The sequence below is a fragment of the Mustela putorius genome, unplaced genomic scaffold (genome assembly GCF_011764305.1).
Source record: "Mustela putorius furo isolate JIRA1106 unplaced genomic scaffold, ASM1176430v1.1 tig00000281_pilon_pilon_pilon, whole genome shotgun sequence".
Lineage (NCBI taxonomy): Eukaryota > Metazoa > Chordata > Mammalia > Carnivora > Mustelidae > Mustela > Mustela putorius.
This window is the reverse complement of record NW_025421343.1, coordinates 30206545-30231773: the sequence shown is the minus strand read 5'-3', so window position 1 is coordinate 30231773 and position 25229 is coordinate 30206545. Positions and strand designations below refer to the sequence as shown.

At 55.0% G+C, this 25229-nt stretch overlaps 1 protein-coding gene across 1 annotated transcript; it reads left to right on the top strand.

Moving 5' to 3' along the window:
* The first annotated feature begins 9436 nt into the window (after nucleotides 1-9436).
* On the top strand, nucleotides 9437-23945 carry FAM166C (family with sequence similarity 166 member C). The gene is made up of 4 exons (XM_004781379.3): nucleotides 9437-9561; nucleotides 20505-20778; nucleotides 21846-21958; nucleotides 23738-23945. The coding sequence occupies exons 1-4, from the start codon at nucleotides 9488-9490 to the stop codon at nucleotides 23880-23882; spliced, it is 606 nt and encodes a 201-aa protein (XP_004781436.1). The 5' UTR covers nucleotides 9437-9487; the 3' UTR covers nucleotides 23883-23945.
* Nucleotides 23946-25229: the final 1284 nt, after the last annotated feature.

Sequence of the window (25229 nt, the reverse complement as noted above, 5' to 3'; positions counted from 1 at the left end):
CTGCTGGTTTGCTCCCACCTCCCTTCCCAAGGGCTCTTCTGCCATCTTTAACGAGCGAGTCCTGATGCCCCCTCTCAGGGCAGCTTCCAGACCTCCTGGCCGGCGTGGGCTTCCCTTGCCTCATGCTGCCTTGCACCTGCACCTCCCTTTCCAGACTATTCTTTGTGCTGCTCGTGGTGACTGGGGCAATGACTGGCTTCCCCTTGAGGGCAAGGACCATGTCTTTTTAATTTATTGCTGTCACACCAATGCCTAAAATAACACTTGGCTGGCCCTCACTGAATATTATGATCTGGATGAATGAAACGAGTGAATGAATGATAAAATCCTTGGTTCACAAAACCCATGAAAGTGTAGCTTTTAATGACCAGGAAAAAAATTATGACATCGATGAGACAAGCAGAAATTTGATCACTGACTGAATATTTGGTAGTAGGAAGGGGTTATTTTTTAGGAGTGATGTAATATGTGGGTTTTTAAAAAAAAATTGAATCGTTGTCTTTTATAGCTTTGTACTGTACTGTACTGAATATTTTCAGATGAGATGGTGTGGCGTTTGGGCTTTGCTTCCAAATAATTCGGGGTATGGGAGGAGGAGGGGAACAAATGGGACAGGACCGGCCAGGAGTTGACGGATGTTAAGACTGCCCTGGGAAAGCTTGGGGGCCAAAGCAACACTCTCCCAACTCGTGTATGTCTTTGAGACTTTCCGTCATAGAGAGTTAATAATAAAAAAGGGATTAGTCCCAGCCATGGGTGTAGGTGGGAGGGCTGTAGCTTTTATGTTATGAGTAAAGGTGGGTGAGACAACCAAGGAAGGCATCGCAATTCAGGGAAATTTACAAGCCTATTCTGGAACACATTTCCAGAAGCATTTTTGCTGAGGGCCTTTGTAGCAGGACACAATTTTACAGTTACTTCCATATCATGAAAACACCCTCATCAGATCAGGAGAAGCCTGGGGAATTTCCAGTGTGCTCTGCCTTCTCTCTGAGTCTGCACTGGCTTGCTCTGGGTGGGAGGGGGGACATTTACCACCTGGGAATTTGGACAGAAAAGATCTGTCCCGAGCCTCACTCCCAGGGGGTGAGGGACCAGTGTGTGGTGGGTACAGTGGAGGAGGTGGGAGGCACAGCAGACGCACAGAGCTGGGTTCACAGCCAGTGTGGGTGGCAGAGTCTGTCCTAAGGGTCCCTCCCTTCGTCCCCTTCCATGGGGGCAATGCCCACCCCTTGTGGGGGGTGACACCTAGCCCACAAGCTCTCAGAGAGATGTGGTACAGGACCAGGGATGGCAAGGAAGCCTCGAGATAGAGGTCCTATTTCTCATGAAGAGAGAGAGCTCCTCCTTTTTAATGGGGAGAAGAAACCTAATTTGGAATCCGGGGGGCCCCCACAGCCATGAGTGGGGACACCTTGTCCCCCCTGCCGAGGCTGGGACCCCACCTCCCCCCTGCACTCTCTCACCTGACCCCATGGATTCTGGCTCATCACCCTCACTGCCCCCCTCATCTTGCCTCAACTTCCCTGCAGCCTCTGCTCCAGCCCAACCTGGGGCTTCCTAGTTAGGGCACTCAACTGGGATTTCCCTCCTCTGGCCTCTGGTCCCGTCAGCCCCTCACCCAGAATGGCCTGGCCTCCCGCAGCAGCCTCCCTCGACCCTCCTTCTGCGTCTCCACCGGCGGAAGAAGGAAGCCGCCATCCCCCTAACAGGCCGCAGTTCACGGCCCAACCCGAAGCACACCTTGGCCCTTCTGAGTCGGACATTCCCCATTATGTCCCACTCTTCTCTGCTCCCCTATCCGATTAGGGGACCCTGGTTCGCCTATGAAACCCCACCCTGTACCACGTGTTTATGCAGCCGTGCTCAGAAAGAGCGTGTCCTACGAAGGGCTTGGGCCACACGTGGCCCCACTTGCTTCTGCTCCCCCGCGTTTCCTAGAGAATGGGGTCAGCTTCCCTCTGGGGCCCCAGAACTGCGGCGGTTTCTAAAATACCAAGTGCCCTAGCTGAGCTGTGGGAGGAGTAAGCACATAGCACTGCAAGGGAGGGGGAAGGCTTCCCAGAGGAGGTGACAGATGAGCTGGGCCTTGAAGGATGGACAGAATTCATGCGTGTTCTCAAGATGGAGGGTGGGGGTTGTTGCAGGCAAAAGAAATCAATGTCTCAAGGTCTGGAGAGATACAGGGCTTCTATCTTTGGGAGAATGACAAGAAATTCAGGGTTATGGGAATGCAGTGGGGCGGGCCGGGAGGAGGAGGAGGAGGGAGAAGTCTTTGATAAAGCAGACCTTTACCGCTGGTTCCATCACCAGTTCAAGTGAATTACTTGGAGATCAGACCCAGCCCCCAGACAACACCCAACTCACACATCCAACCCCCAAACCCACTATCGTGGCAAGAAAGCTCGGGGATGCGGAGTACGGAGAGATCATGGGCCTGGCCCCAGAGAGCCTGTCGCTACTTCACGGGCAGCCCAGGTTCTCTCCCCAGGTGTGGATGGGCTGAGCACTGGACAGAGGCTGGCCTAGAGGAACTTACAGGCTCTCCCACCGTGTTCCCTGGTTTTCACTGATGCTGAGAACCAAGTTAGCAGTTGAAAAAGGACAAACACTAGGAGAGTCCTGCTTTTCTTTGAGAAGTGACCTGCCATCCAGATGGCTCCTTTCCTGACAGCGCACTCCTGATTCTGGCTGCAGGCCTCTCAGTTCAATGAGGGCCACGGTCTCCTCTTGTTCACGGGAAGCTCTGGGGCTCTGGGGTCTGCGTGCATGACATGGCCTGGGGACCGGGGCTTCTGGTGTCTCCTATGTGACCCAGTGGACTGTATCTCCTGCAAGCAGGGGCTGTGTCTTCACCCTCAGGGTCCTAGACTTGTCCACAAACATCCGCACGTACCGAGAGTGAAGGAATAAGGGCAGGATCAGGTTACGAGTGAAGGCGCAGCCCCCATGGGAACAGGGCTCTGGGGGCGGGGGGCAGTCTGCTCCAGACCCAGGTTCCTGAGGAACATCTTAGCCGGGGGGTCCCTACAGAGCAGAGGACAGGCCTGAGTTGCTCGCTCCTGGCACAGGTCAGGAAGCCCTCAGATGTGCTCTCGGGGAGAGGAGAGAGTGGGCTGGAGAGAAGATGGCTCGGGAGCCAGCAGCCGCCCCCCAGGAGCACCGGAAAGGGGTGCCTCGCAGACCTAGCAGTCATCTGAATGCCCTTCCGTCAACCTCCTCCAGTGCCCACTCCTTCACTGAAGCACCCCGGGGACGTGCTTGTTACCCACGTGGCCATTTTAAAGATGAGGACTAGAGAGGGGAAGTGAGAGCCAGAACCCAGTAGGACCCAGAGCTTCTGACGCCGTATCTAGAACTTTTTCCACCGCAGCCCCTAAGGGTCTCAGGGGGCACAGCACAGAAGGGCAAACTATGTTTCAACCAGCTCATCCTGTCTGCCAGGGTCACAGCCAGAGGGCCCAACCCACTAGGGCTCCCCGCACCCAACCTGTCCCTGAGCTTCACTCACGGGACTAGGGGAACCCAGGGCCATCCTCTCCCTCTGACTATTTATCAGTTTCTGATTCCCCCCCCCTGCGGCCGTTTGCTTGGACAACTGAGGCTGTGTATGCCAGGAGTTGCTGTGGAACATTCTGGAATGGGTTGCTTCCTCTGAATTGTTGTTAATGTTGGGTTTTGGGGGGTGTTTCTGGTTGTCAGGTGCTGGCTGAGGAATGGCTGAGACATCTCTGGTTGTTAGAAAGGATGCTTTCTGGAAATCTGTTTGCCATCGGCCCCTTCCTGATGCCCAGCTCCTTCCCCTAGTTCTGTCTGCGGCCACCTGCTACAGGTGCACCGCTTGGAAGTGGATCTCCCCACTCAGTCCAGAAGGCCCAGTGTGCAAACCAGCAAATTCCTGTGTGGTCGGTTGAGGCTAGAGGCCCAGGGATCAAAGGAGATCCAAGGAGAAGGGGGGGCACATCAGATAGCGTGCTCTGGTTGACCAGGAAGAGAAAAAGGGGCTTGCAGGATCGAGCACCCAGGGAAGGGGGTGAGGTTCTGTGCCCCAGCCCCTGCACTGACGCCACAGGGGTCTCTTTCCCTCTGGGCCCTGGTGTCTCTGCCTGCAAATGCCTGGTTGCCGCCACGGGGGGCTGGCAGGTCGTGGCCGCAGGAACACAGCACTCTGGAGCCAAGCAGCCGAGTGCTGTGCTGTTTGTGGAGCCCAGGGACACATTTCACAGATGAAGGGACACACTCGCTTTTCCTAAAGCCAGCAGGTGGCACACAGATCCAGAGTGCTGCAGACAAAGCCATCCTCGGGCTGGTGTGGGAAGCAACAGGCAGCCTACCCACCCTTTCCTCCCCAACTTGCCTGCAGGGACGTTGCGATCCCCTGCATCCCTGCCCATTCTGTGCACAACCTGGGCCTCCCGCCAGAGCCCATCCGATGGGGGGGGGCACGGGGGCTATGGCCCCTGGTCTCACCTCTCCCTTGCAACCCGGGTGCGGACATGCCCCCAGCCTGGGCCCTGCTCACTTTGCTCTCTGGTCTGCTGGGCTTCTCTCAGCTCCGCCCCCAGCCCCCATCATCTTCCCCTCTCAGGAAGAAGGGCCGTGTCTAGTGAGGAGTGCCCTGGCCTTTGGTGAAAGGACATCAGAGGTGTCCCGGCCCAGAGAGCTGGGCTATGGCCAGTCAGAAGCCAAGGCGGGTGGGTGGTAAGCACAAGAAACCCGGCCTTATTTAGTTCTACTTAAAAGCCTTGGGGGCTGCCCACTGTCTTTAGGGTAAAGGCAGCCTTGCGTCCTTGGTTCCGTCTCTCTCCTGCCTTGGCTTCTGTGCTTACTCTGGGCTCCAGCTTCATGGATCCTCTATCGACTCCGTTCCACATTCCAGCTCCTCTCTCAGCCTTCAGCCTCCCGGCCCCGGCACCAGCACTGCCCTCACTTCCTTACCTTGCTCCTTCCTGCTAGTCCCTTGGGTTTCAGCTGAGGGGCTACCTCCTCCAGGAAGCCTTCCTTGACCACTCTGCCCCAGCCCAAGTCGGGTGCTGCTTCTGTGGCTTGCATGCTGCCTTTGTCCCCGTCCTCATCATATCAAACACCTGTCCTACTTGTCTGCCCACTGGAGGTGGGCTCCTCAAGGACAGAGCCTGGGTCACCCGCAGCCCCCAGGCTTGACACATAGACCATAGTAACTGGCTGCTGGATGCATGGGAAGGGAGGAGGATAGGAAGAGAATCGACAGAGGAGAGGCCAGTGGGGCTCACAGGATCCCTGCCCACCAATAGATCCACAGGAAGCCAATAGTATCCTCAACCAGAGAGCCCCTGGCTGCCTGGTTTCTGGGGAGCCATGCTATGGCTTTCAGTCTGCAGAGGCCACCACCACCCTGAGCCCAAGGAGATCTTCTGGAGGGAGAGGGAGAGGAGGAATGGGCCCACAGAGGCTCTATGGGGCTGGGCCTCTTCGCTGTGGGTCCCCCTGAGCTTGGAGAGGCGGTCTTTACCTCTGCTTCCCCAGGACCCCCTGCACGCAGAGAACTCTGCACCCTACCAGGCACACTGCACGTTGGCAAGCACAGGGAGGGACGGACACAGACGCAGACAGGGCGACACGGGGGACGCTGACCATCAGGAAATCACAGTGGCCAGTCAGGCCAGGGGCAGAGGGCTGCCCATGGAAAGCCTCATCACCCCAACCCTGCTAGAACTTTTCCCATCCATCCTCCCTGCTCTGCCGTATCCCCATCAGCCCAGAGCTAGGGTCCCTCTAAGACAGGGGGCCCCCTACCTCGGAAAGTCACTTTGGCGATCCTGTCGCCCCTGCCCCGCAGCTCCGAGACCGTCTTGAGGTGGACAAACAGAGCCATGCTGGCGTGTGGAGCCTGGACACCGCCGGCGGGCAGGAGCGGCTGGGGAAGGAGTGAGTCTGGCGGAGCTCGACTCACACGCACACGCCTCCCTCCTCTCCCTCTCTGCTCTGCTGCTCCCGCCTCCTGCGCCCCCTCGGATGCTGCCCACAGAGACCCAGGCAACTGAGCGAGAGAGCTGCTCCCTCCGGCGGTTCACAGAGCCTCACAGTCCTGGCAGTGCCCGCCCCTCCAAGTTGTCAGCCCAGTGTGTATTGGTGTGTGTGTGTGTGTGTGCGCGTGCGTGTGTGTGTGTGTGTGTGTGTGTGTGTGTGTGTGTGTGTGGTGTGCCCTGCGTACAGCCCTGGGAATGCAGGCTCAGAGTCGGAGTGGGAAATTCATTATTCAGCAGCCTCCTGCTCCTAGATAAAGCCCTGCCTAGCCTCTCCTGGCCCCCTGGGGCTGACGTTCCTGCCTACCTCTCCTCCCTGCTCTGCTGTGCCCTGCTAGGCCAATGCAGCTGCCAGGAGTGGGCAAAGGGGCTCGCACACGAGTGTTAAGTGTGAGTGCAAGGAGCTCTACCATCTGTGTGCACAGGAGGCTGGCCTGTTGCACTGGTGTTTCGAGGGGATTCATGCCTCCAGTCAAGCTGGCCACCGGGACTGCTGGTGTCCGTGAGGCTCAGGGAACCTGGATGGGTCAGGACTGGCTGGGTCCCACTGCGCCATGTAGAAATCCCAACCCCCCCCCACCCGCTGGAAAATCAGCATCCACCAGACACCATTTAAGCTGTGTCTGGTGGCTGCTGTCAGAAAGGGAGCCCTGAGAAAAAGGAGATGTTACTTCTCCCACCTGCTCTTGGGGACCTTATACCCCCCAGAGGTGGGGTCCTGACCTCTTGCTTTGGGATCCCTGGATCTGAGAAGATGGAGCTCAGGAGCCAGGCTCCGCATGATGGGAACTGCCCCAATGTGAAGGCGTCAGAGGCCAGTGTTCTACTAAGGGCGATGCTTAAGGCACTAGCCTCACCCCATCCTGGGCGCGGGGATGGGGAAGGCTGGGCCGGTGAGCCTCCCTGGAGCAGAACTGTCAAGATTTGTGTCCAGTTAGCTGCCGGGTTTGGGGGGCGCAGGGAAGGGATATCTGGCAAAATTTCCAAGGACTGAAAAAGAACGGCTGTCTCTTCCAGTAACATACCCCAGGAGAGGCTTACAATGAAAGGGAGCCCAGGGACCAGGATTCCAGAACCCAGAACCTCCGCAAGGCCATCTACCTCTTCCTCTGGCTGTTTGCTCTGCAGGGAGTGCTCACTCCACACTGCCTTCTGGCCCGGCCTCAGCCCAACTGATGCCCAATCCTGGAAGTGCCTCTGCACCCACACTTTCGCTCAGACTGGGTTGGGGTCCTCCCCACCTCTCTCATCTCACTGCTTCATTCTCACCACAGGGAGACCCTGGTGCCCTGCATCTTTGCAGTCCCAGAGCCTCGCATGGAATCCTGGGTATAACAGGCTACCCATAGAAGGTTGACGGGATAAGGGGAACAGAGCCTAAAAGTTCAAAAAGGGAAGCATCAGATTTTCACGGCATGCTAACAAGAGGTTACTCCCTTTGAATTCTACAGTCCAGTGACCTGCAGGATGTCACAGGAGAGTCCTTCTAGATGATTCCTTGTTACATTGCCTGCTTTTTCTTTTTCTGTTTATGTTCTATTTCCTTCTCTTCTTTTCCTTCCTCAGTTCCTGCTCTCCTTTCTCACTTTTATCTAGCTACAGTGAAGCAAAGAGTATTTCAGACTATTGTATTTATTGAATACAAAAGAATATCCACCAAATTTTAAAAACCAGGTAAGTTTAATGTTTCTTTAAAAAAAAAAAAACTAGCTTTATTTGTAAGACTAGTAGGAAAAAGAGATAGGAAAAAGAGATCCATTTCCTCCCCAGGCCCTCCAGTGGTTCTCTCCTGTAGGGGGTGAGTGAGTTTCAAGAGGCCTGTGCCTCTTTAGGAAAAAGCCCATGAACTTGTCTTAAACAAAGCATTGAGCTTGGCTGAACCTCAGTTTCTGTATTGATAAGATGGTAGTAATTCCATCCCACCAACACACAGCACCCCTTAGCCAAGCCAGCTGACCCTCTGAAACCTAAGCCAGACCTCACCTTTTAATTTCCACTCTACCTACTATTACAGATTTCTGTAATTCTTACCGTAAAATTTATTCAACATATACTAGCTCCTCCTAGTACCAGGTACTGGGGATTCAGGGGTGAATGTGATATGGTATTGGACCCTAAGCAGAAGCCTCGCTGGAAGGGTCCTCTGTTCCGGGCACCACCAGCTGGGAAGTCATGATGGGGGAGGGAGTGGGCACTTGACCTTGGCGGTGTGGGGCACCTTCCTGGAGTACAGCACACGTGAACTGAGAGCTGTTCTTTGACAGCTTTTACAAATATTTTTCTTATTATTGCTCCTCTTCTGCATGGGGAATTTAGAAATACAGAGACCTGACTGCAGTTTGAAGGACTGGTGGAAAGTCTTTCCGCCTGGTCTGCGACCACTCATTCCGGGACAGTTTCTTTTCCTCCCCAGACCTCAGTTCCCCTGCTTCTTGCACTCTTTGGAAGTCCATGGCTCCCCCCAATCCCAATGTTATCTCTCAGCAAAAGCCTTTTGACAATTCTGGTTGCAAAAGCGTCCTGCAAGTTCATTAGTGTCTGTGGTCTTCATTAGCTGCCATTTACAGATTCAAACTGTGAAGATGACACTTCTTGGACAAGACTGAAAGAAACCGAGAAGGCCAAGGGTAAATGGCAGAGCTCTCTTGCTGATACCAGGACTGCTCCAAGGGAGCTGGGAGACAGGTTTGGCTCCAAGCCCCAAAGAGCATGTCGCCTTAGAGGCTGTCACGGCTCTTTCACGCCCCAGTTAAAGACCAGGGCTGGAATGAGGGTCGCTGGAGAAATGGGGTGTGAGGGCACCGGTTGCAGGAGGAAGCCATTATTATAAGGAACCCTCACTGGGAACTTGGTTAAGTTTGCTTTCTGGTGCAAACAAGCCAACCCTGTGGGCTGCACTTCGGAACTGAGGACAGCAGAACATCACACATCCAGATCCTCCCAAGATGTGCCTTTTGCGCCTTTCTGATAAGCCACTCTCATGGAGTAGTGTGACAGGCAAGACCAGGCAAGAAGGAAGTTCCCAAGGAGAGACGAGAGAGTAGGAAGACAATTCCCTTTGAGGAGCTGGGGTGCTCGGGCAGAGCCGTGATGGGGCTGTCGCTTTCTAATCCGCCTCTGCAGCGAGGGCGCTGGGCCGTGTCCCGAGTCCTGCAGGGGACAGAAGGGCACTCGGGCGCATCTCCTGCAGGGCCTCTCCTGCGAGTTTCCACCTTCATCCCGCATCCCACACGCGGGGAAGCAGAGAGATGAGCCCATTCCTGGGCGCGGGAGCCCCGCTTGGGAGGGAGGCAATTGGCGGGGTCCCCGGGAGACCACGCTTGGAGAGGTCTGGGAGCCTCCCCGGAACTCGGCTTCCCCTCGGCCCCAGTCCCCAGTCCCATCGTTGCCAGGCGCGCGTTGCCAGGTGACCCCGGGTTGTTTACCGTCGGGCGGGGAGACCTGGGGCGCCGGGCTCGCTGCGCGCTCGCTGCACACCCACCATGGCTTCCCGCAGCGCGGGCACGCTCCTGACCGAGTTCAATGCCGCCTACGTACCCCCCGGCCTCATGCCCGGGTAAGGCCGCCGCGCACCCAGAGCCCCGCCTGAACTCCGGGGGTCGGAGTCCGCGTCTCCCCCCAACCCCAACCCTCCTCTGGCTCTAGGGTTTGAAGGAACAGAGAGCGCCCGTCGTTCACCTGCTGGGTGACCTACCCCGGGGCTGGTGCGCTCAGGGTAACTCTCCCTGTCCCCCTTTGTAGAAAGTGGGTCCCCGTCGAGTGGCCCGGGGAAGGGGGAGGAGCGTGAGGTTGGTGTTTGGAGACACCTGGGGGGAGCAAGAGCGTGGGGGGGGCCCAAGAAGGGAGCAGGCTTTTCCGGCCCCAGCCCGCGGTGGTGCACCAGGATTTGCGCAAGAGCCGGATGTGTCAGATGAAGGACTGCGGCAGACCGGGTGAGCGCCTGGGTGGGTTTCAGAGAATACGGCAAGGCCGGTCAGGCCGTGCTTGTTGTTGCTGAGGGATGTGCACTGGCCTCGGACTTTGGGGTCGGTTCTCCCACTGATCTCACTTAATCTTCCCAGGACTTCCCAGTCCCCAGATCGGCCTTGCCCTTAGCATTTTCAGATGCAGGGTTCAAACCTACCTTTCCTTTCTCTGGCTGCCATCAAGCTCCAAACATCTAAGAGGCAAGTCTGACGGTCTCTTCCATTCTGTGGCCCCGTGTCTCACGGGTGTCTGAGATTTCCACTCCCAACCTTTTCTCCCAGACTATAAGAGTCTCTTCTCTCTCCCACCAGTTGCCCCGGGGCATGGAGGGCAGGGACGAGACCCTCCCGATGTCAAGCCAGGGGTGTTAGAGAAGGTGGCTTATGATTTTCCTATGATCTTTTCCTTCATTTAGGCATTCTTTGGACAAAGACCTGCCAAGCACTTGGGCTGTCCCAGACGTTGTGATAAGATCGACAAGCAGGGGGCCGCCCTCAATGGGTCCCGTTATAGTATAATCCCATAAGGCTTAGTTCAAAGCCATCTTGGCAGCCCTTGATAGTGGTGTTAATACCACATTCTTGGTGTTTACCATAGGATTTCATTCTATACATTAACATATCTTTTTCCTTCAGCCCCCTGCCGTCCCCAAGTGGGATCTAACCCTCCCCAAGTGTTCCCCACTCTGTCGGAGGCCAGGGGAGGCTGCATATTTCAGAAGCGATTCTGGGTTGGTCCATGCCACTGGTCTGCGGTTCCCTCGAGCACCCTGTTCTGTTATTGATCTAGAAATTGTGATAACGGGTGCATAATAAATAAGGCTAGCTCAGTCTGTACCTGAGGCTTTTGCCATGGATCTTTCTGGGAGGAATATGCTGTCCCGAAGATCCTCATCAGTGAGGAATGAATGAAGTTGGCTTTTGTTTCTAACTGCTCCTTCATTTTGTTAACTTAATGAAAGAATCCAAGGTTCCCCCACCACACTTGGATAATTATTATTTTTGTGTGTCTTTTCAAATATTAATCACAGGATTGTAAGCACAGCGTCTCTTCTGACACTCAAATCAGCCCCCTTACCAGTTTTATTCTTAGCGGTGGAGAATATTCACAGAGGTAAGGACCTTGGAGATCCTGTAACCCAGCCCTGTGCTGCTCCAGATGTGGTCACTGAGGTCTGCCAGGGAGAGCAAGGGGACTTGCCTGAGTTGCAAGCTGGTGACTGAAGAGCCGGCATTGTGAGCCCCCAGGCACGAGCACCTACTATGTGCCAGGCACTGTGCGGGGCTCCTTACAAACTTTCTCTAAAAAACCTTTGCAGCAACCCAGATGAGAGACGAACCGCTTATCTAGGGTCAAGTTACCCCGCCTTGTCGATGTGACTTCAGCACCCAGGCTCTCCTCAATCCCTCCAGTTGTTATGTTACCATTAGTTAGATCCCTGCTTTGCTCAAGGCCTGATTCTGGATACCAAGGGAGACAGGATGCTGCTGGGCTTCAGGCTCGTTGCCAGGGAGCTTCACGTGGTGGTCCCTTGCTGCTCTGGGCAGCACAGCCCGCCCTCCCTGCAGTAGCAGGGAATTCTTGGGTCCGAGTCCCTGGACTGTAAGGCTTCTCAAGGGATGGCACTGACCTCAGTAGGGCTTTGTGCCTCCTGCTTGCACATCAGATCTAAGTGGTACCCAGCTCCTTGCTCTCAGCCTCCCACCATGCCTCACCAGGCTCTTCATCCAAACCCTTGACCTGCCACTGTGCCTTCATTCCTGGCTGGACTATTGCTGCCCCTGACGCCCCCAGCTCTGCCCAGGGGTTCTCACCAAGAGCAAGGTCTGGGGATTTCAGTTCCCTCACTCCCTTCCCTCTGTCTTCCTGGAGGAGCAGTTTGGTCTCACTCTGCCACTGAGCTGGGCCTGAGCCTTAGGGGCTGCAAAACCCTAAAGTCAGTGTATTCCGCTCTCAAGAGGACATTCTCAGGACGGTAGTCGCACAAAGGTGTCTGTGTCCCCTTGCCCAGAATCCCTAGACAACCAGCTCTCTGGAGGGAAAAAGCCTTGATCTGTAGCGTTCATCCTCTCTCTGTAGCATAAACACTCTCACCACGGCTGATTTCAGGCTGTCGTCACGGTGTCCGGGTGCAGAGCTGGGGAGAGACGCAGAGCAGCTCACACACCCGATAAATCCACCCTACACACACAGGAAGCACGACTAAGCTCCAGAACACGGACGGCAGCAAAACAGTGACATCATTAGGTAGTGATCAGGTTTGAGTGTTTATTACCTTTGTTTTCAATATAATTTCTTTAATTGTGACTTCATATACTTAAATTTTTTTATAATTTAAATTTTAAAAAATATTTATTTATTTATTTATTTACTTGACAGACAGAGATCACAAGTAGGCAGAGACAGAGGAGGAAGCAGGCTCCCTGCTGAGCAGAGAGCCCGATGTGGGGCTCGATCCCAGAACCCCAAGATCATGACCCGAGCTGAAGGCAGAGGCTTAACCCACTGAGCCACTCAGGTGCCCCTATAATTTAATTTTTAATACTGGCTTGTTTAGTAGCAGCTTGGAAAAACCTGGAACTTTAGTAATCGGCTTCCTTCAGCCGTAGGAGCCCAGACCAGCCTCCTCTCTCACACCCCTGCCTCCTGCCAGCGGCTGCAGACCTGAGGCATCACCTCTGGGCTGAGACAGGTGTGGGCCAGGCCAGGCCAGGGGAGCCCCTTCCATTTCTGCCCAGGCCCTGGCCATGGAAGTGCAGCTCCAAAGACAGGCCACTGTGTCCTGGGCTACGAAGCAAAGGCCACATGCCTAAGGGATGTAGGAGAGTCCAAGAGCCCAGATAGGCAGCTGATGCCTCTCACGTAGCCCAGCAGAACTGGGGAGCCTTCCTAAGAAGGGGACCAGGGGCTCCTGGAGACCTAGGCTTTGTCTTTCTAGAAGAATCATCAGCCTTTTAAAATGTGCCTCCACATGTCAGTTCATTTCAACAAATATGTACAGAGCCTCTCTGGAGGGCCAGGAGTGACAGGATGCAGACAGGAGGAGAGCATCTCCCTCTCTCCCCGACGGACTTTATACTTCCGAAAGAGACTAGACTAAAGGTGCAGGTAATTCCAATACAGCCAGCATGTGACCTGAGACATAAGAGAGTCTCAAACGGAGACACCTGGCTGGCTTAGTTGGAAGAGCCTGGCGACTCTTGATTTGGGGGTCAATGAGTTCAAGCCCCACATTGGGTGTAGAAATGACTTAAATACATAAAAACTTAAAAAAAAAAAAAGAATCACAAAGGGCACAGACAGTTCAATGGAGAGGACAAGCATGGTCTGTGGGTGTCTCCTTGGAAAAGGCTTGGAAATGAATCTTGAGGGATGGCTAAGGTCCCAAGGCAGGGAGAGGCGATGGCCCGAAGGAAGCTGGCCAGATAGACTTCCAAAGGAGCAAAAGCCTTTTAGCTGGAGTAGAAAAGCTGTGATGTGGAAGTGGCTGGGAAAGTTGAAAAGACGCTCCCAGAGGCCCACATCAAGCTGGGCCTTGAGCGTCTGGCCCCTTTGAACTTAATTTCCTAGACAATGGGGAGCCCTTGAAAGTTTTTGCTCAGGGGAAGGATCTGATGGCCCCGTACTCAGCAGGAAGTGTCTTAAAGAAGGAGGCGGTGGAATGAGGACGTGCTGAACAGTCACAAGTTAATTAGTTAATAAGGCTGCTCAAGGGATCTCTGATGGCATGGTAATTAATTTTAATGTCAGGTATGGGGCTAGCCAGGGCCTTCAAGAGGCAGGGAGGGACTGTTCTCTGTGCACACAGGGATGCACACAGGATCATTGCCCAGGGACCTGGCTGAGCACCGTCTCCCAGCTCCTGTGCAGGGGGCCAAGGAGCCCAGCGGCAGAGAAGGGCAAGGAGGAGGTGTGGCTGCACCATAGGGCCTGTTGGATCCCCCGTTATGCAACCTGTCTGCCTTTCCTGCCGTTCCCTTCTGTTCTTTCCACCACGACAGGCCATGCAACCCTTAACGACAGGCCTTTGGAAAGCTCTGCCATAGAACCACACGGGGTCCCGCTCGAGGCACAGAACCGCGAGTGTGTCCAGGGGACACAGACCTGGCTTGCTGAGGCATGCCCTCTGAGTGCTACCGGAATGTGGACATGTGCACCAACGTGCGCGCACCTGCGCCCCTCCCGGAGCAGCAAGCCCTGAGCAGGATCCGGAATCCAACCCCTGGAGGATTAGGATTGCAATTGCGGAGGAGAGGGCTTCTGTTCTATTGGGATGCAAATATCTTGGCATTCAGGGGAGGTGGAAAATCGGGGAGCAGAGGAGGACTATGGCAGAGAGCCTGGGGGTGGTGAAGACAAGAATCACGGGAACACGTCACATTTCTATAGCTCCTTTCTTCCCAGGAACGCAAAGGCCCCCGTGGGTGGGACGCCTTGTGCCTACGTGCGCTCTGCAGATCAGAGCCAAGCCCCTTGGGAGCAGCGTTCTGGGACGTGGTGCCCTCCCGGGGTTTTGGGACTTCCGTCTCCTCCAGCAGACGTTTATTGAGCACTAGTCCTATGCTAGGGGCTGCGAAGGTGTTGAGGTTGGAGGAGAACCGATTAGCAGAGGAGGTGGACGGATGTGACACACTCACACTCAGCAGAGGGGAGTGTGAGGTTAGGGAAGGTGACAGAGAGCCCTGGTTCTGTGAGTGAGTGGGGAACCCCCCCGGGGCTCAAGAGGGGACATGGCGTCCTGGGGCGAGTGGATGTATGCGAAGGCTCAGAGGTGTGGACAGCCAGAGAGGGCCCAGAGACGTGAAGCTTCCTGGGCCTTGGGCACCCGCAGGGAAGGGAGAAGGGAGAGGTGAGCCTTGGTGCTGTGATGCACGTTTGAGAAAGGTTGTTCTGGCTAAAGTGCGGACGGCAGGCCAGAGGGTGAGACTTGGTCTGGGAGACTTGCTGGGAGACTCAAGATGGTCCGGTGAGCGAAGAGCCAGGCTGGCAGCTGTAGGAGAGTCACAGGGCTTAGGGACAAAAGAGGGAGGATGGAGAAGGGTGAATGGCCTGAATCCCAGTTTCTGGGTGGTGAGGGGTGAATATGGGTGTCATTAAGCCAGGCAGAGCTATCCAGGAGGAGGAAGAACAGGCTGGTATCCATCCTCCTGCATCTGGCACTCGGGGGCAAGCCCTGTGTGGACAGCCAGGTGTGTGGATCCGTAGCTGGGAGAAGAAACACAGAGACATAGCTCTGGGCATCCTTGGTGAATGGGCAGTATTGGAAGTCTAGCATAAATGAGCTCTCCCAGAGAGAGTGGGTCTCTGAAAAGAGGTGAGGGCCCTGGGGCATCTGGAAGCACCTAGAAGATAAGCCGGAGGAGGAGAACGAGCTTCAGGCCATCCCCCTCCACACCGAGGTCCTCATCAAAGTCTGACCCCAGTGGAAGGTCCTTCACGGGGCTCCACCAATACCGCCCTCTCACCCTGGGGAATGGGCCTCCCTCCCCGAATTTAAAGGCATTAGAGCTCCTGCATGTACACCGTCTAACACTGTCAATTCAGAATGAGGGGGTAGGTGGCAGGAGAAAGGGCTGAACCTTGTGGACTTCTGGATCCCCAACACCTGGCACACAGTAGGTTCGCACTAAAGTAATTCTGAACACTATCTCACTGTCTTAAAAAAAAATACACATACAAAGCAGAAAAAAAAAAAACCCACCCTAAATCCAAACACTTAGAGTTAACGCCTTTTAGTCTTTGGTCAATTTCCTTCTACCGTCCTCGTTGTGTGTCTGTTCAGCAAAAAAGACTCGACGGCTGGCTGGCTGGGTGGACAGAAAGATAGACAAAGCAATTCTACAAAAATACGATCTTGCTACATCTGCTATTTTAGAACGAAAATCAAGAAATGTAAACTTACTAGGACTCCACCAAAGAGAAAGATGTTGGCATAAAATGGAAGAATACCCAGACTTTAGATAAATGCTAATTCAGCTCAAGAAATATTAATTCCTGGGGCACCTGGGTGGCTCAGTGGGTTAAGCCGCTGCCTTCGGCTCCGGTCGTGATCTCAGGGTCCTGGGATCGAGTCCCGCATCGGGCTCTCTGCTCAGCAGGGAGCATGCTTCCTCCTCTCTCTCTCTCTCTGCCTGCCTCTCTGCCTACTTGTGATCTCTCTCTGTCAAATAAATTAATAAAATCTTTAAAAAAAAAAGAAATATTAATTCCTGAAAGATCTCTCTAAAGGAGAGGGAAGGAGGGAGGATATAAACCATCCAGGGGTGAGAGTCACTGTGTCGTGTATTTTTCAACGACACGTTTTAAATTTAGTTGCCATGGGTTGACTCTGCTTATAAATTCTTCGTGGGTGCGCGCCCATTGCCCCTCCGCCCACCTCCCCAATTTTTGTTGCCGAAATTATTTTTCCCTTTGACAGGTTTTATAACATTTCCACTTTGTGCTGCCACCAGCCTTCACCTAGCTGCTATTTCTAGTTCCAGGACTGAAATAGATTTGAAACTAACCACCCTACATTCCTGGGTATTTCTTTTGAATCATCTCTTCCCTGGCAGATTTTCATCACTGAGTGCTATTTGCAAGGAGAGCCTATGGGTGGCTCTGGTTCCTGAGCTCTTTCTTGCCAGGAAAGGACCAGCGGCTGCCTTTTTAACAGGATGGTCGGCTGACCAGTCTGATGTTCTTGGGTCACGCTCTTGTCCCTAGAGAAGGCTGCGGACAACCTTTCTTTCATTTTCATGCTATCGCTTTATTATCTTTTTGTTGGGGTTTGACAGCATCGGATGACCAGCATTTCTTTCATGCCTGCGTTCTGAACCACTGGAGAAATAAGATAAAAGAGAGAAAGCTGTTATGGGACAACAGGGCTGATCCTGAACCCCAGAAGGAGGTGGCAAGGTTGACTTGGGACAGGCTCTCCTCCTGAAGGGCAGTGTGTCCACGCAAAACAGCACAGAGGAGCCCTTTGGGCTGGCATGCTTCCAGGGAAAAGAGTGAGGGGTGGGTGGGCTTCAACAAGCTTCCGCCCACCAGCCTGATGTTCTTCCACCTGAAGGCAGAAGGACAAGTGGGGGGCGGAGGCACATCCATGGGGTGCTCCCTCCACGTGAAAGGAAGCTTATCCCTACTGCTGCTCTCTGACTACTTGACTGTCGAGCTTATATTTTTATTAGGTTTCATCTATAGCACAAAGAACCCTCAAGAACTCTGCTTCTACCGCTCAGGTTATGTTTCTTGCAAATGAGTTTCTTCATCAGCTTGAGTGTTGCAGAGTGAGGCTGAACCGAGGATGCTGGATTTGGCAATTGGATGATCTTACATTACCTTAATGAAAAAATACAGGCTCACATTTAAGCTGGGGTGGGGGTGGTGAGAAGTCGGACTGAGGGAGATCAAGGAAAGAATGGGAGAGGAAGAAGCAAAGGCGGAAGGTGCAGAACATTCCGCGGAGACATTCAGGAAGACAGGGAGGAAAAGGGTGGGATGCGAGGCCCACAGAGCGGATTCTGCAGCCTGGGAAAAATGCACGCGAATGTGCGTGTTTGTAGGCAGAGGGGAAGAAGCTGAGAGAGGGGAGAGGATCGATCGATGGCAAGGCAGGAGGACAGAGGCTGAGAGAAATAGAGAGACTGTTGGGGGCAGGGGAAGGGCAGGAGGGGAGGCTCTGCACCCAGGAGGGGGGTGAACCATGGGACAGAGGAGGACTCGGGCCCAGAAGGGGCCATGGTGACCACACAAGCATCACCAGCCCTGCCATCTTTTCGGGAGAGAAGGAGACTGAGCCATCGGCCAGGAACTCAGGTGGAGCCAGCAGATAGGCAAAGGCAGGGGGGGTGCAGGTTAGGATCCCGAGGGTCATGGTCTTAAGGGCAGAGAGAAGCTACAGGCAGGAGAGGTAAGGCTGGACCAATGCCTGAGTGCAGTAGAAGTCGTCTCCCCTCACTGCCTGCTTGGGCCCAGACAACCTCATGTGCTGGAAGATTCTAGAAAAGCACAGCTGGCGAGGGGAGTGTGGGGCAGGAAGCAGGGAGGAGCTCCTGTTCTGTTTAGCCTGCAGTGGAGAGCCACTGGAAGGCCTGGGAGTAATCCCCCAGCTTGGCTTTCCTGACTCCCAGCTGACGATGGGAGGAGGGAAGCCCCGCAATGCTCTCTCATTTTATTGGTGGGAGGTCGAGGCCCAGAGCAGCTGCCGCAGGTAACCCTGAAGCTCGGACCTTAGATCGAAGTGCCCTGTGGCCTGGGGAGTCGGGGATGCCCGCGATGTCGCAGGGACCCCACAGGCTCCCTGCACTCCCTGGGGCTTCCCTGGTAAGAGTACTCAGCTGAGCGGAGACGAGGTGTCCAGCGTCCCAGCAGGGGAGGCCCCTGGGGAGGTGCTGGGGGTCCCTGCGGCACGGCGGTCCTTCGGGCATTTATACGAGTGGGTCTGACTGGAAATATCACTGAAGCTGTAGGCACGCGCAGCGACTCATTTTCTTTGTTCCCTAAACATTTCCATCCCAGACCGCCTGCCAGACCTGGTATGGCAAACTGGGGACCCAGAGCCAGCTGTGAGCCAGCTGTGATCGAGACACTCCCTGCCTCCTGGCGGAGACAGAGACAAGAGCATTCGGAGGAGGTTTGGCTAGTGGTGGGAGGGGGGCAGAGAGCAGGACCCACCTAGACCTGGAAGAGGTGGCAAGGAAAGGATCTTCAGAGAAGTGATAGGGCGGGTCTGTTTATTTAAAAAAAAAGAAAAAGAAAAAAAGATTTATTTATTTATTTGAGAGAAAAACTGAGCATGAGCAGGGGGAAGAGCAGAGGGAGAGGGAGAGAGAATCCCAAGCAGACTCTGCTGAGCGTGGGGCCCGGCCTGGGGCTCAATCTCACGACCCCGAGGTCATGACCTCAGCTGAAATCAAGAGCCACCCAGGAGCCCCACAGAGCAGGCCTTAAAGGATCCTTTCCTACCGGGGGCCAGCCTCAGGAGCCAGGGGAGAGGGCAGGCGTTCCTAATGGCGGGGGGCGCGGGGCAACCCCCAAGGGAGAGACAAGTAGGGGGAGGGAGAAAGAGAAGTTACATGGTGGAGGCTGGAGAGGGAGGCGAGGTCAGCTCCCAGACGGCCGTGAATGCCATGCTAAGGGCTTGACTTTAGAAAGGTCAGTCAGGTTGGAGTATGGGAAGGTGGCGGGGGAGATAATGACGTGGTTGGGAGAATCGGAGGCCCCTGTGGCCACAGTCCAGATAAGAGGCAGTGTGGCCCAAGCTTGGGATGGTGTGGAGCCCCGGGGCTTGGGGACGGATGGCATGAGATAGATGAGGCTGTGGGAGGTGGACACCAGGTTTCTGACTTGGCCATCTGGCGAGTGCTTTTCACCGAGATGGCTAGCGGTTGGGGAGGTGGTGGGGAGAGAGAGTGCCTGGGCCATCTCAGGGAGAAGTCTCGTGTGCCACGGTGTACGGGAGTCTGAGGAAACTTCCAGGCAGGAGATGAAGACCCAGGGCCAGCCACCCAAGGGTGTTGGTTAAGGACTCGGCATGAATACCATCTTCCCAGGGACTGTGTGGGCTCAGGACGGACCCCAGAGGAAAAGAGCAGAAAAGGCGCATCACGAGGGGGCGACCAAGAAGGAACAATCAGAAAGTCAGGTGAAGACCAGCAGACAAGGAGGGAACAGTGTCCTAAATTCCAGGAGCGGCGTTTCGAGAAGGCAGAGGTCACCAGCCCTCAGTGCCTCAGACGACCCTGGACGGCCTTGTCAGGGGCCATTTCAAGGGCACTATGGGGTCCGGGCCAGGTTTAAAGGGGTGAGAAGCACTGACTGGGAAGCCACTGGTCTCTGCCTCTTGCACAAAGTCTGATGCTCCAGCTTCTTGGGGGTCGCCCGATCGCCCCTCACTTGGCTGCAGCAAGCCTAACTCTCTGTAAATCTCACCAGACTGGGGCTCCCTAGTGCCCTGTGTGTGCGTGCGTGAATTGTCCGTCTCTCCGAGGGGCCCCACTCGCCAGCCCCTGTCCCTCTCGTCGGTCTCCAGCCTCCAGGGTTGCAGAGGGACACGGAGCTCCTGGCAGCCCGTGTGAGGGGTGCGTCGCAAGGTCGCTAAGCTGGAGCCAGGCTGTAGCACATGAACCCAGACCTCGGCTGCAAGTGACAGCTTTGTCCCACTGCTACGTTCCCACCGACTTCTGATGTCCTCTACCCTTAATGAGCCGGTGGCAGGGGGCCTCCCCATCTTCTGAATGGAGAGTGACTTTCCTGCGGGCTTGCTCGGGGCTCAGGATGGGACCCCGGGGCTCTCACTCCTGCCTCAGCCTCTGGTCTGCAAGAATGACCATCCTCTGGGGGGAGGGAGAGGCCCAGAGTCTCTTTCCCTCATCCTGCCCTGGAGCCCCAAACTGGGCAGCACCTCTGAGGGAAGCTTCTCATGGCCCGGAAGTGACCCACAGGGCCCACTGGCCCCACCTCTGGGATTTCGGGGCCTCTCTTGGAACTGGCCCCGGAACCTTGCACTGATCTCCCCTCCCGTTCCGCTACCCCTCATTACCATGGCAGGTACCAAGGCCATGTACCCAGTGTGGCCTTCACCTTCGGCTCCCCCTATGGCACCGCCACTCTCAAGTACTTCCAGGACCAGCGCAACGCAGCCCTGGAGAAGAGCCACACTCCCTTCAGCACAGGCGGCCACTTCCCGACCCTCTTCTCCTCCAACCCCGACCTGGTGCTGAGCAAGCGCTCCCACACGCGGGACCGCTGGCTGCACGCCCCTGTCTACACCCGCTTCAACCTGGACAGTGACCGCTCCACCCAGCTCGCGGGGTTCTACCAGGTGGGCTGCCCTGGGCTGGGCAGCTGCCTCCTTTCCCTGGTGGTTTGGGGGAAAAGGGTTAGAGCGACGGTGGGGCCAGAGGAGACTTTGTTCCTTTTTCTGAGCTGAGCTGGCAAGGACTCTGGCCCTTGCTTGGCCCCCACTGCCGGTAGAGCTGGAGCCTCTGAGGCTGTGCCCGCCCTCCCCTCTGCCCCATAGCCTGGGGGACTGTCGCTTACTTCCTACTAGAGTAAAAGGCCAAAGATCCACCTTCAGGTTGAGCCCACCCAACACAGACGTAGGGCCCACTGGGGCCCCTGCCCCAACTGTACTTGCCCACCTGGGACCTAGTGCCCACCCTATGCCTCTCTGTCTCCCAGATCTCTGAGGATGTATCCTGGAGTCAACCCTAGCCCCAAACACTAGCTGCCTGGCTCCTGGTGTTCTGGTCCTGCCCCTGCGGCTCTTAAAGCCTCCTCTGACTCTGGTTCAGACACGTCCTTGTGGACACAGGCGCTGACCACTGACGTGCTTGCCCAGCTCACAGGGGCCAGGGCTCATTCTCTGCTATGTTCCTAGAACCACCTCTCCCACCCTCCGCAGTCTCTTGCAAACAACCCTCCAGCCTGAGTTCAAGGACACAGGTACCTCCTGGTCCTCAGGGCAGAGAACATGTGAGAAGGCAGCCTCTCCAAGGAGAGGATCGGGTCAATGCTGTGAGACATCCGGGGGCTGGGGGACCATGTCAATGGACATGGAAAGAGCTTTGGTCTCCATCATGGGGGGCGGGGGGAGGCAGAAACCAACTGTGTCACCTGCTCAGGCAGGATTCACATACCTTCCTTCTGCTGGTGGCTTGTCTCGTTTACTCTCCCTAGCAAAGCTGGTGTGGTGTGGGCCATTATCCCCATTAGATAGACGGGGAGCTGGTCTCAGAGAGGACACCCAGCTGGGAACTCCAACAGGGGCATTAGGGGAGGCAGCCCCCTGCCCCTTGCCCAGGTATAGGCAGGCAGGAATGGCAGGAGGCCCCAGGTTGCTTCTCCAACACTAACAGCCTGTCGTCTCTTCCTTGGGTCGAGCTGTAGGTGGCACAACAGCATCGGAAGTTCTATCTAGACAAGACGGGCATGGTGCCCCGGGTTCCCTACTTCGTGCTGCCTGTGAAGGAGTGGGAACGGTACCCCCTGCCCACCGACCTGTGAGTGCCTGCCCTCCCTTCATTCACGCGTTCTACAAACACATGTCCATAGGCACCTGCTTTCAGCCAGGCATGCAGCCACTCAGAGTGAGAAATGAGTTAAGAATTGGCCCTAAGGAGCCTATGGTGCAGAGGATGATAGTCACACAGCAAGGGGTCCGGGTATGGGCAGCCTTGCAGCTACACTAGTCCAAACGTGGGCACAACAGCTCCGAGCAACAAGAAACTGCTGCCCTCTGGCGGACACGGAGGGCACTACACAGAGCCTGGAATTGGTACCACACTGCCCCCCCTCACCCCCACCCCAACCTGGACCAGGCTCAGAAAATGTTCTTCTCTGGACTACAAAATAGCTTTCGAAGTCCAGCTGTCCATCTAACGAAATCTGAAAGTTCCCCACTGCCTGAATCTCACTGTTTTTATCCGGGAAGAGGTGCTCTTCCCAGGGAAGGCCCTCTCTGCTCTGCGAGATAACCCAGACACATGTTTGCCTTGCGCTCCCTCCTGACACCAAGGCGTGGAAATCAGAAGTCTATGCTGCCAAGGTGTCATGTGGGAAGGAAGCATCAGGTGGGCATCTGGAAGATCTTGGGTTTCCAACTATGTGCTGACTCTTTGCTTGCCTCAAGAGCCCCAAGCCTCGCCACCATCATTATGGATAAGGCAGCAACACTTTCCATTGAGATTAATGGGTTTTAAAGACATAAATTTACCTGCCTCTGTAGGTTCCTCTCTGTAACATAGATGGGCCCATTTTATAGATAGGGAACAGGCTTAGTGATGGCTCCAGATACTTTGCTGAGTAGAAGGTCTGGTTGGAGGTATAACCTGGAGAAACTGAGATCTCTTGACACCAGTTCTAGGACATCTTCACCCCTTGGGTGGCTCTGAGTCAGACCAAACCTGGAGGCAGTGTGGGGCCTCTCCTGGGCCATATTTCCTTTTGAGATCACTCTGGGCAGGACCTGCACCTCCTACAGCTGTGGGGAGCCTAGGGTGTCCCAGCCCCACTTCTCCAATTTATCTGGCAGCATATGCAGCTGATGGCCTCGCACAACACACAGGGCCAGGCAGGTCATTGGAAGTAAGAGGGTCAGTGTCTGCGCTCAGCCCTTTTCCTGATCACCACTGTGTCTTGGGGAAAATCGCTGCCCTTTCCTGAGTTTCAGCACCATCATCACCATCACCACTATCACCATTATGCCACCATCATCAGTATCACCATCTCCACCATCATCACCATCACCGTCATCACCATCACCACCATCCCCGCCATCCCCACCATCATCAACACGATCATCACTGTCACCACTTTCATCACCATCACCAGCATCCCCACTATTACCATCATCGTCATCACCATCACCACCATCACTATCACCATCATCACCATTTCTTATAATGTTTGTTGAGTGTTTCCTCCTTGTCCAGGGTTACTGAAGTGCTTTATAAGCATTATCTCATTTACCCCTCAAAACAAAGCTGAGGCAGACGTACTCACATTAGTCCATTTTATATGAGTCCACTTCTCAGCAGGAGCTGAGCCAGAATCTGACACCCATGTTCTGTCTGACACTCGTGTTCTCTCTCTGAACCACTATACCGTCATGCAAATACCAATTGTTCTGGTCTCACCTGCATGGTGGCTTATCAGATGTTGGGCTGATGAGCAGTCAGCAGGGTCAGGATGGGCTAGAACACTGGGCACACAGCGTCGTGGTTGGGCATCCCTCCCCCTGCAGGCTCACTGCTTAATGCTGGCTCCATCCTTGTCCCCAGTCCTCCTCTGACACCAGAGAAGAAGTGGCACCTTCTAAGAACATCTCCTGAGAACATGAAGACCTACCAGACGTTCCCCTCGGGGAAGAGGGTCTCCCCACAGGAACGGCAGAAGAGAGATCGTTACTTTGAGTTTAGAGCATGATGCCTGGGAGCCTGGCTCTGAGCAGATTGGCTTTTTGGAATAAAATCTTTAGCCACGACCAAACCTGTGGTCTTCTCTGAGCTCCAGGGACATTTGGCTATGGCAAAGACATGCCTGAGGGTCACACAGCACTGCATCTTAAGGGCTGTGGAAAGCTCAGCTCAGGGGTTCAAGCCAGTGGAAAGCAGTGTCCTGTGACCTATTGGCCCCCTCTACCCCTCCCCCGAGGTGGGGGCTGGTAGGACCAAGAACTGTAGGGCTCCCGAGCCTGGGTGGCAGGTCACTCTGGGACAGAGATACCTCCCATCTGCTTCCACCAGTGTAATCGAGGAAGCCCCATGATCACATATCCGAGAATGAAGGTGAAATGACCACAGAGCCATTGCACTGGGATCAGATACAAAGGAATTCCAGTTTGAACCCTGACTTGGCATCATTCAGTCCACACACTCGCTTGTGAGGGAGGTGGCGTTATCCCCACTTTACTGATCAGGACACAGAGTCTTGGAGGTTGAGAATATCACCCAAGCTCCCACAGCTTAGAAGAGACCCAGGGTTTGGACCCAAGCTCTCATTTGCCCACTACATGACCTGCCCGTGGTCCATGTGGAGACTCGGGAGGTGGGAATGACGCAGCCTGGAAGCCCCCGTGGTGCCTGAGAGAAAAAGCTGCGTCCGGCAACCTCTCTCTGCATTCTTCCCAGACAGGCACGGACAGGCTGCTGTGGTGTCTCTCCCGGGGACTATTTCTAGAATAGGACAGGAGAGGGTGACCCAGGACTGAGCCATTCTTCAAGGAAATGGGGAGAATGGGTTCCCTGGTCACATGCTTGCAGTGGGGAGTCTGGAGTGTCTGCTCTCACCGGGCTGCTATTCCCGCTTCTCTGTGGCAGGGGACAGGATGTAGGGGACAGCCCCTCCATACACAGGATCTGGGATGGGGACCTCAGGCCAGGTGTGTATCCATATGACAAGTTTTCTCTAACATTACAGCATCTCTTAGATTTGATCAAGGGACTCCATCCATCAATGGAAAATTTATTACATCTTGAATGCATGAGTCAGGACCTGAAGGCAAAGAGACCACTGCAGGTTCAAGTACATGTCTCAGTGAAACAGCTCCTCCCCTGGGATCCAGTGTTTAGACACCTTCCCGGAGGATGATGTAAACCAGAAAAACTGTGTGCCCATCAGAGGGGCATCTGTCAGCTCTCAAAGACCCTATAAGGGGCTTCTCCTGTGACCCAGACTCCTTGACCACCTGGGTCCCCAAAGGTCCCTATGGTGGCCAAATTCATTCCAGGATTTGGCTGAAGAGCAAGGCAAATAACCCCCAACTGCTGGTCC